At 39.9% G+C, this 10,871-nt stretch overlaps 4 protein-coding genes across 4 annotated transcripts in view; 2 read left to right on the top strand and 2 right to left on the bottom strand.

Moving 5' to 3' along the window:
- LOC129795035 (probable asparagine--tRNA ligase, mitochondrial) overlaps positions 1-10,871 on the bottom strand; it is a 1,173,171-nt gene that overhangs the window by 875,853 nt on the left and 286,447 nt on the right. The window lies entirely within an intron of this gene.
- LOC129794972 (mucin-2-like) overlaps positions 1-10,871 on the top strand; it is an 826,140-nt gene that overhangs the window by 740,795 nt on the left and 74,474 nt on the right. The gene's annotated exons all lie outside the window — the stretch shown is intronic.
- The window catches only part of LOC129795002 (sodium-dependent nutrient amino acid transporter 1-like), an 899,230-nt gene that overhangs the window by 875,853 nt on the left and 12,506 nt on the right, over positions 1-10,871 (bottom strand). The window lies entirely within an intron of this gene.
- On the top strand, positions 265-9,102 carry LOC129794973 (DNA-directed RNA polymerase I subunit RPA1). Its single transcript, XM_055835925.1, has 5 exons — positions 265-1,193; positions 2,335-3,550; positions 4,001-4,940; positions 5,763-7,166; positions 8,244-9,102. The coding sequence occupies exons 1-5, from the start codon at positions 469-471 to the stop codon at positions 9,014-9,016; spliced, it is 5,058 nt and encodes a 1,685-aa protein (XP_055691900.1). The 5' UTR covers positions 265-468; the 3' UTR covers positions 9,017-9,102.

Raw genomic sequence — 10,871 nt, 5'->3', positions numbered from 1 at the left:
GCCGGCGCAAAACTTTCAAAATTCCCGCCAAAAAGCGTCGTGCAAATTCCGCAAAAAATCCGGCGAATTTCGTGTCCAAATTTTTAGGAAGCCCCCGGGGGCCTCCTAAACATTCCCCGAAACTTTTGGAGCCCCAAAAATGACCTTTTCCCGGAAAACTTAATTTTTTTTTAAATTTTTTACCGCATAACACAGTCGGTTAAAAATTTTCGGCGCATGAAACTCTTCTGAATTGAAATGGCCGCTTTCAATTTTCGGCTCCGTCTTATTCTAAAGACGTCAACAAACGTGTGAACTTCTTCTTTTTCGCGATTTTCATGAAAATCACTGGAAATTCATATTAATTTGCAATGATTTATGTGCAGAAGTGTTGTAATTGAAGTTTCTTTGTGCTAAAAGTGAAAGACATTGCTGGAAAACAGAGAATTTGAATTGATAGAGATTCAAACAACGGAACATAACCTCAAAATGTCTTACTTCAATCGTGGAGGTGAAAATGGGGCTTTTCATTTGGATGCAAATGAGCTGAAATTCGCCGCATTTACATCGGAGGAGGTGAAGAAGTTGAGCAAGGTGAAGATTTTCACGGCTCTGACAATTGACCGGCTTGGTTTGGCTCTCTCCGGTGGGCTGTACGACCCACGAATGGGGCCCTATGACAGCGATGCTGATGTGTGCCAGACGTGCTCCCGGCCTTTTGCCCTTTGTGAGGGGCATTTGGGGCACATTGATCTGTGTATGCTGGTGTACAATCCCCTCTTCATCCAGACAATTTATAGCCTCCTCCGTGTGAGCTGCTTGTCCTGCCATCAGCTTCAGCTGAGCCAACATGTGCGCAGTGTGGTTGAGCTGCAGCTGTGCCTTGTTGATGCGGGCTACATCATTGAGGCGCAAGAGTTGGAATTCCTCAAATCCGAAGCAGCTGCCAATGCCACAGAGGCACGCGTGAAGCTCGAAAATGGCGATAGTGTCCATCCGAAGATTGCGGAATTCCGGGAATTGCTTCAACGTAGCCCCGTGAATCACTACCACAACAAGAACACAGAGGAACTCCGGCTGAGCATTATTTCGTCCACAATGAAGATGGGACTCCGGAAGTTCTGTCTTCACTGCAAACAACCCCTGAAGAGAGTTAAATACTCCTACAAAACTCTCATGATGAGCGTCTCCAAGAATGAGATGATTCACTTCTAGTGAGTTGAAAAACCTTTAAAATATCTTCCGGAAGGGATTAGTTGGTGTTCCCATTTCGTGGCCAACACCAAGTATTGTAATCGTCGGAAAAACCGCCCCCTCAGATCGGGCTCAAACTTGGTATGAGCACGTTTTAGACATCCTAAATTCTGCCTTATAGCTCGAGAACGGTAACAGATAAGAGACTTCAGGTTTGAAGTTTTATAGAGAAATGTGGGTGTAAATTTTCATTTTTTCGCATTTTCAAAATCCAAGATGGCCGCCGTCCGCCATTTTGAAATACCGTCAATCAGTTCCCTTATAGCTAGAGGTGTAAAATTTTAGTATGTTATAGAGCTCAGTGAGATGTTTTCATCGATAATTCATACTTGACAATCGGTCAAGCCGTTTAGCAAATATGGCGGCCTAAAGCAAAAAGTGTTTTTTCGATATAACTCGAGAACGACTCGACCGATTTTGACCAACTCAGGCTCAAATGAAAGGTTTCAAGAAGCCCTACAACTGTCTAGAACATTCCAAGTTCCAAAAACGTCCGCAAGAGGCGCTAAAAACAAAAACAGAAATTGCTTAACTTTAAGAGGAGTCTCTTCTGAGAGCTGGTAAAATTAAATGTTTTTTTTCTTGGGTTTTTTCTTAAACTTGGTTTTCAAATGTTGGCCATATTTTGAAGCCTTATTATTGAAGAGTAAGAAAATTACTTGAGATTTTTTGACTTTTCTGAGATTTTGACTGGATTGATTTTAATAATGTAAAAAGCAAATGAAAAAGGAAGTATTATCGGAGAATGTACCGGAACAAAATTTTGAATTTCTACTCAGAAGCTGAGAAAAGTAGATAAATATTCTTATTGACTTTTCTCAACTACTGAGTCAAAATTCAAAAATCTGTTCCGGTACATTCTTCGCTAATCCTTCCTCTTTCATTTGCTTTTTACCCCATCAAAATCCATCAAGTAGATCCTGAGAAAAACCTACCTTTATAGAACCAGAGATATGACCATTTTTATCCATTAAATTGCCGAATTTTACAAAAAAAAAATTAATGTTGCCTACTATTTTTGCTCACAAATCAACTTGTACACGTTGTGGGATACCAACTCTTATAACTGGACGCGTTATGATCTGAAATTCTTCCTTTCAGTCAAAGCCAGGCGGACACGGTGTCCCAGGAGGAGATGCAGAAGCGCATAAAGATGTCAAATAAGGCAATTCTGGCGGATGAATGTCGCGAATACTGCCGGAAAATCTACGAGAGTCACCCCGAATTCTTCCTGCTGCTCTACCCAATCCTCCGCACTGTCTCCGCATCAGCTGCAACGCCCTTTGATATTTTCTTCACAAACTGCATCGCTGTGACACCCCCAAAAGTCCGTCCAGCAGGGCGTGTCAATGGGCGGATTATTGAGCATCCACAGACGGAGATCTACAAGAACATTCTCAAAGCGAATATCACTCTGAAGGCCATCTTGGACTTCAACCCAGAGCAGGAGGGACAGAGCAAGGATGCCACGTTCCTGTATGAGAGCTCAAAGGGGCAATCAAAGTACGAGAAGCTGTACAATGCATGGCGTGAGCTGCAATCGCACGTGGATGAGACGTTGGACATTAGTATGAGTCAGAATCGCAAAGCCGTCGGATTGGGGCTGAAGCAGATCTTGGAGAAGAAGGAGGGTATCATAAGGATGCACATGATGGGAAAGAGAGTGAACTACGCAGCACGCACGGTGATCACACCCGATCCGAATGTGGACGTCGACGAGGTTGGGATTCCGGAAATCTTCGCCAAGAAACTCACTTATCCCATTCCCGTGACACACTGGAACATCAAAGATGTCCGGAAGTACGTCATGAATGGCCCCGATGTCTATCCGGGGGCGAATTTCATCGAAGACGATCGCGGGAAGTTGCTCATCCCACCCAATGACCCCACACGAAGGCAGGCAATGGCCAAACTCCTCGCAACCCCGTCAATTCATCACAGTGTCCAAGTGGTGCATCGGCATCTCCTCAACAATGACATCCTGCTGCTGAATCGACAACCAACCCTCCATCGGCCGAGTATCATGGCCCACAAGGCGAGGATTCTGCGTGGCGAGAAGACCTTCCGGCTGCACTATTCCAACTGCAAGTCCTACAATGCTGACTTCGATGGGGATGAAATGAATGCGCACTGCCCGCAGAATGAGCTGGGCCGCAGTGAGGCGTACAACCTCGTCAATGTGCCCAATCAGTATCTTGTCCCAAAGGACGGGACACCCCTGGGGGGCCTCATTCAGGATCACATCATTTCCGGTGTGCGCCTTACGATGCGTGGGAGATTCTTCACACGAGAGGAATACTATCAGCTCGTCTTTCAAGTAAGTTTAACCCAATAAATTTTCCTTTTGAAATTGAGTCAATTTGGGTTCGAAGAAATGGTTAATTCTTGATTTTTTTAAAATCTGACTGAGACAATATTTGCTCAATTTATGTTTAATCTGATTGAGTCAATATTTAATCAATTTTTGATGAATCTGATTGAGACAATATTTGCTCAATTTGTGTTGAATCTGAGTAAATATTTGATCAATTATTTTTCAGTGTGATTGAAACAATAATGGCTCAAATGTTGATGAAAAAATGATTGAGACAATAATTACTTAACCCATTAGGGACCAGCGCTTATTTTTATAAGCAAAAGTTTTTTTTCTTGTTCATCTCCGTCCTTTCTACATTTAATTTTAAGGTCATTTTGATATTATTTAACAATCTAATAGTCCTTAAAATATTTAAAACTTAAAAGAAAACCAAAATTATGCATTTTCCAGGGTTTGAGTCGCCAACGTGGCACTTTGACTCTCCTTCCACCCACAATACTGAAGCCTCGTGTACTGTGGAGTGGAAAGCAGGTCCTTTCCACGATAATTCTCAATATAATCCCTCGTGGAAAGGATCCAATTTGCCTCACGTCGACGTCAAAAATAAGCGCCGGCGCCTGGAGTACTGCAAAGCCGCGCAAATGGAAGGCCGGCGGTACACCGATTTTGGATAATTCCATGACAGAGGCGGAAGTGGTGATCCGTCGTGGGGAACTACTTGTGGGGATCCTTGATAAGATGCACTACGGTTCGACGGCGTATAGTTTGGTGCATTGTATGTTTGAACTGTATGGGTCGGAGTACTCAACGCGCCTGTTGAGCTCCTTTGCGCGCCTCTTCACGTACTTCCTGCAGTGGGAGGGCTTCACACTGGGCCCCAAGGATATTGTTGTCCTTGCGGATGCAGACAAGCAGAGGACGTCAATCATTGAGGAGAGTCGCAAGATTGGGACGGCAACAGCAGCGGAAGCCCTGAATTTGCCCACTGACATCACACCGGACGAACTGGCCGTGAAGATGGATGAGGCCTTTCACAGTGACCCCAAATTTCGCGCCATTATGGATCGACAATTCAAATCGGCTCTCGATCAGTTCACAAACAACATCAACAAGTGCTGCATCCCTACGGGGTTGGTTACCAAATTCCCCGATAATAATTTGCAGCTCATGATTCAGTCGGGAGCAAAGGGATCAGCTGTCAATGCAATGCAGATTTCCTGTCTTCTGGGGCAGATTGAGTTGGAGGGTAAACGGCCACCGCTTATGGTGTCCGGGAAGGCTCTCCCGAGTTTTCCCTTCTTCGAAACTTCACCCAAATCCGGTGGCTTCATTGATGGGCGCTTCTTAACGGGCATTCAACCGCAGGACTTTTTCTTTCACTGCATGGCTGGTGAGTTTTTTTTTATATTAATTTTTGCTTTTCTTGTTTTTCTTTATTTTCTTTTTGCAATATTTGCATTTTAAATTACTGAAAGTTATCAAGTTTGTATTTTCAAAATGGCGGCTTCTTTGCATTTTTCAATATGGCGGATTTGTATTTGAATCCATGTAAACAAAACTTCCCAAAAATTGATTAATCAATATTGAGTCCAATTATTTAAAAAAAAATCCTAATTTTACATCCTTTTTTTCATTTTTAAACACTGTTTTGGATATTTTAATTTCCTAATTTGAAAAATTCTTTATTAAAATTAATTTTTTTAAACTTTTCCTTTTAATTTCTGAACTTTAAAATTCTCTTCAAAATTTCCTATATTTTTTTTTATTTTTAAAATTTTTTTTAATAACTTTTTTTATTTCTGATTTATTTTTTTTCAAAATTCTTTTCTTGAAAAATTCTTTTTTTCAAAAATTCTTTTTTTGAAAATTTTTTATTTGAAAAATTCTTTTATTGTAAAATTCTTTTTTTTTTGAAAAATTCTTTTTTTGATAAATTATTTTAGTCTATTTTTAAATTTCCTTTTTTTTATTTGTTAATTTTTTATTAATTTAAAAGTTTTCCTATAAAAAAATTCCTAATTTTACATTTTTTTTTTCATTTTTAAACCTTTTAGCATTTTTTAATTTCCTAATTTAAAAATTTCCTTTGTTTTAAAAAAAATTCTTTATTTTAGCCTTATTTTTAAATTCTCTTTTTTTAATTTTTAATTTTTTAATTTAAAAGTTTTTCCTTTAGCAAAATTCTTAATTTTTATGATTCTTCCTGCTATAGGTCGTGAAGGTTTGATTGATACAGCTGTTAAGACAAGTCGTTCAGGGTACCTCCAGAGGTGCCTTATAAAGCATCTTGAGGGTTTGAATGTGAACTACGACTACACAGTGCGGGATAGTGATGATTCAGTCGTACAGTTCTTGTACGGGGAGGATGGCCTTGATATTGCCAAGAGTCAGTTTTTCAAGAAGAAACTGATGTCCTTCCTTGATGACAATGCAAGCATTGTGGGTGACAAGAGGGTGTTGTCGGAGCTGCGACAGGACGAAGAGATAATTGAGAGTGTGCAGAAGTACGTGAAGAGCATTAAGTCGTGGGAGAAGCGCAATAAGAACGCCCCAGCAAAGCGAAGGGTGTCGCCCTTCTTGAATTTCTGTCAAAAATTCCGTGAGAGTGAGGCCGTAAAGAATGGCAATCAAGTGGTGAATGGGCGACGACGGGCAGATGCAAAGGCGTGCAGTAGGTGGCAGAAAATGTCAGAAGATGAACGCCGGGACTACCACAGTAAGACGTCTGAGCGACGTCCTGATCCGGTTGTGTCAAAATTCCTCCCAGGGGCTTGCTTTGGCTCCATCACGGAGACAATGCAGCAACTAATACGTGACTATGGGCGTGAGAATCCGACGCGTAGGAAGGAATTTACGGAAATTATGCATCTGAAGGCGATGCAGGCGGTGGCCCCACCGGGAGATCCAGTTGGACTCCTTGCTGCCCAATCTATTGGTGAACCATCAACTCAGATGACACTGAACACCTTCCATTTTGCCGGGCGTGGTGAGATGAACGTCACACTCGGTATCCCACGTCTCCGGGAAATCCTCATGTTGGCATCGAAGAACATCAAAACCCCCTCAATGGATATTCCCTTCAAGCCTCATCCAAAGTTAGAATCAGTGGCTGAGAAGTTGCGTATAAAACTCGGACGTGTAACAGTCTCAGACGTCTTGGAGTACATCAACGTCAAATGCCGTCTTGTCTTACGCCCTCAGCGTGTGTGGGAGTACAAGCTGCTCTTCCGTTTCCTTCCACACGATGGCTACAGCAATGACTTCTGCGTGCGGCCAAAGCAAATTCTCAAGTTTATGAGTAAGAAATTCTTCAAATTAATGTTCCGTGGGATTGTGAAGTTGTCCAAGGAGAAGAACTCCGTAATTGACTTTGGGGAGGAGAAAGGAAAGAAGGGGCAACAGGCTGAAAAGGAGAATGATGACATTGACTACGCTGAACCGGAAGAGAAGGACACGGGGGCGGCAACAAGACGCGATGAAGGTGAAGAGAGTTCAGACGAAGAACTAATGGACGATGCAGATGCAACAGAAGCCAATCGGAAAAATAAGCAAGCAGATCAGAGGGACTACGATGAACCAGATGATGATGAAGAGAAGCAGGATGCAGATGCTGATGGTGAGTGTTTTTGTTTGTTGGTTTTTTTCTGATTACGGTTTGATCTGGGAGTTAGATGTCTTCCTTTTCCTAAACTTCCTGACTAGAAAATTATTCTGGAAACTGAATTTCCTGACCTGGAATTTTTGTAATAAGTTAATTTCTAAAAATTCTGGAGTTTAAGGATAATTTTTACCTGTGCCTGGTAAACGTAGACAGGTTAGAGCAGATAGCTAAAGTAAAAAACCAGGCAAGATTATCGAAATTCCTTTCGTAGTTTTTATAACAGATCCAGACAGGTCTGGCCAGTCTGTTATTTCTTCAGATTTTAAAATTTCTGACCAGAAGTTCTCTTCAAGCTCTAACATTTCTAGCAAGACTTCAGATCCTGAAGTTTTTTAAGAATCCTTCATATCAGACCTTGGATAGAACTCTAACTTGATGTCTGTTTACGCTCCTTAAAGTTTTGGCTTAAACTACGAAGGATTTAGGAGTTCAGGCTAGTTCTGCTTTTCAGATTTTGAGATTTTGAGATTTCTGGCTCGTTCTAGTCAGAATCTGAAAATTCTGGCTAATACTTCGTTTCAGGCTCTGAGATTTCTGGCTTAATCTAATTTCTTTAACGACTAACTAGATCTTCTTTTACTTCCTGAAACTATTTGTTAGACCTAGAGAGTTCTGAGTAATTTTCTTTCTAAGACCTAGATATTAAGGACTATACCGTCTTCTCTAATCCTGCAATTTTTCTCTTGATCATCTTCTCTAGTCCTGCAATAACTGAAGCAACCTTTTAGTCAGATCTAGTCTTCTCTAGACTTTCTTTACCAGATCTGAGATTTCGGGTTAGGACTTATTTGGTCCTGAAGTTTGAGGTTTGCGTTCTCTCAGGCTTTGAAAGTCTAGCCATCTAAGTTTACTTAGATTCCTGAAAATCCTGGATTTTCTAGTTGTAGTCCTCAATTCCTCTAAACTGATCAAATACCCGTTCGTATTCTCCTAATTCCTGATTTCCAAAATGAAAAGAAAAAAAAAGAATTCTAGCCTTGCTCCAAAAAATCAAACTTTCTAAGAATATTTTCCTTGTGATCTTAATTGTAGAAAATGAAGAAATCGATGAGGATGAGGAAAAGAAGCTTCTCGAGGTGGGTGAGGAGGATCTGAAGGAAGACGAAGAGACGGCTAATGTGATTGAGAGTAATGAATTTACGGAGTCCTATCGGTATGACAAAGAGAATCATTTGTGGTGCGAACTAGTCTTCCATTTACCCGTGAAGTTCAAAACACTCGATCTCACGGCAATGCTGCGTGAAGTTGCACGAAAGGCGGTTATTTGGGAGGTTCCGCTCATCAGTCGTGCCATCACGTACAACCAAAATGAGCAGCTGATGCTGAAGACTCAGGGAATTAACATTGTGGAGATGTTTCAGTACAACAAACTCCTCGATCTGGATCGTCTCTACTCCAATGACATCCATGCCATTGCTCAAACGTACGGGATTGAAGCTGCTGGCAGGGTGATTGTTAAAGAGGTGCAAAATGTCTTCAAAGTTTACGGCATTACGGTTGATCCGCGGCATCTTTTCCTCATCTCCGACTACATGACCTTCAATGGGAACATCTCAGCGCTCAGTCGGAAGGGCATGGAAACGTCTGTTTCGCCGCTGCAACAGATGTCCTTTGAATCCTGCATGCGCTTCCTCAAGGCGGCCACAATATCCGGCTGTACGGATAATCTCAGCTCACCGTCGAGTCGTCTTATTGTGGGGCAACCGTGCAAGAGTGGAACAGGAGCGTTTGTCCTGCTAAACGACAATCGTGCCTTCCTGTCGAACTTTAAGCGGATCCCCAAAGAGGAAGTTGCTGCGCACTGAACAAGCTGAAATTATTTTGATTTTTTTGTCTTTGTTAATCCCTTTTTATGAATTTAACCAATAAAATGAATTTATTGAACTTCAAAGCGATTGTTTTTATTGAATTTTGAACACTTTTGAAAAGTTTTTTTTAGCATAAAATTTTAAAAAAAAAGTGGAAAGTAAACCGTGAAACATCATCGCACATGTTTCATACAATTGAAAGGGAAGAAACACAACGGTGACGTCATTGGAAGACTTTTTGTCAGCTTTTTCCAGACAATTCCAGTGGAAAATGGTAAGTTTGACGATTTTCGAATATTATCTTTTCCTCCAATAACGTCCTCCAATTGATACGAAATTTGAATTAAAATAAATTTAATATTAATTCAAATCCTGGGGGAGAGCGGGGCCAAAAAAGTCACTTAATGGTAAGGAAAAAGCTTAAATAAATCATATTTTCTAAATAAAGAGAAATGTATTGCTTATTTCTTTAGAACATTTTTTTTTGCTCTTCAACTCTTTCTCAGATCATTTTGTTCTATCTAGCAAAGAAATATTATTTTTGAAGTTTTTCCCTAACTTTTAATTGACTTTTTTGCCCCACTCTCCCCTCTACATTTCGATTTAAATTAATAGAAATATTAGTTTGTTGTAAAACAGTTTAATCAGCTTAAAATCAAATTACGTAATTGTACGTTGAGGTTTTTTAGCCAAAAAATATGTAGGTAATTAAAAAAAAACGGTTAAATGGTCTGATGACATAAATCAATTAAACAAGTAGATTGGCAAACGACAAAATTACAACGCATAAACGTCAGATCGTACAAACGACTTAACTAACGAACAAGTAGAAAAGATCAAACGGGAAGAGAAAAAAACGTTTGAACAAACTTCCAATATATAATTAAGAAAAAAAAAACGTTTTAATGAACGATTGAATCGAAAAACATTTAAACGGAAGGTCACAAAAATGGGTTAACGGATGTACAGGAAAAAATAAGAATTCAAACGGAAAATGAAAAGGAAAATTAGCGATTGGACTAATGAGTATGATTATAGTCGAAGAAATAAAAGCCTCAAAAACGGGTAAGCCCTTAATCGGATCTTGAAAACGACAAAACGGTTAGACAGGTTTTAAAAATAAATATAAACGGTCAAACGAATGCTGAAGAGGCTAAACGATTAAACGGAATTTGAAAACATTTAACACTTGGAGGACCCAACATTTGGCACAACGCGGAGGATCAAATTGGTAATAAGTACCAGCTGATAAAATATGCTCAATAATTAATTATTAATCAGTTTATTGAACAAGGATCGATAGTTTCACTAATTCTCAATCTCCTTCAAGCATTCCTGCATCTAATTACTAAATATTTAATTGAGAAAATCGCCACTAAAAAAAATTGCGTCGAATCGATGCAAAATTGCCAATTCAAATGACTTTTTTAGCTGCATTTTTGCATAATTTATTATTGCGCCTAAATCATCACTAACTTTGATTCTTCAAGTAACTTTTCAGTTACTTCCGGCAATAAAATTAGTCCAAATTAGTGATTTTCACCGAGAAAAAGTGAACAAGAGATCTTGATTTGGGGAAATACGGGGAAACATAACCTCAAAACAATGGCTAAAATGTATGGGATTTTGACTGGTAGTTATTACCAATTTGATCCTCCACGTTGGATTCTGACTTTGACCTCAATTATCTTCCAAAGAAAAGACTTTTCTCGAGATTTTCTTTCTGCTATCTTAAAGTAATTAAAATTCCCTACACATAGATGCTAAATTCATCGAGATAGGTCCAATAGATTTTATTCTGTGACGATTATTGGGTTCAAATTGGTAGCAAGTACCAGTAAAGTCCTCCGAG

Source organism: Lutzomyia longipalpis, chromosome 4, assembly GCF_024334085.1.
Source record: "Lutzomyia longipalpis isolate SR_M1_2022 chromosome 4, ASM2433408v1".
NCBI lineage: Eukaryota > Metazoa > Arthropoda > Insecta > Diptera > Psychodidae > Lutzomyia > Lutzomyia longipalpis.
The sequence above is the reverse complement of the archived record's forward strand: the minus strand, read 5'-3'. Positions and strand labels throughout refer to the sequence as shown.

Excerpts from the sequence above, each read along its gene's own strand:
- LOC129794973 (XM_055835925.1), top strand. The coding sequence starts at position 469 with ATGTCTTACTTCAATCGTGGAGGTGAAAATGGGGCTTTTCATTTGGAT. Across the intron at positions 3,551-4,000 it reads ACTATCAGCTCGTCTTTCAA|GGTTTGAGTCGCCAACGTGG; the intron begins GTAAGTTTAACC and ends TGCATTTTCCAG. Across the intron at positions 7,167-8,243 it reads GCAGGATGCAGATGCTGATG|AAAATGAAGAAATCGATGAG; the intron begins GTGAGTGTTTTT and ends TCTTAATTGTAG.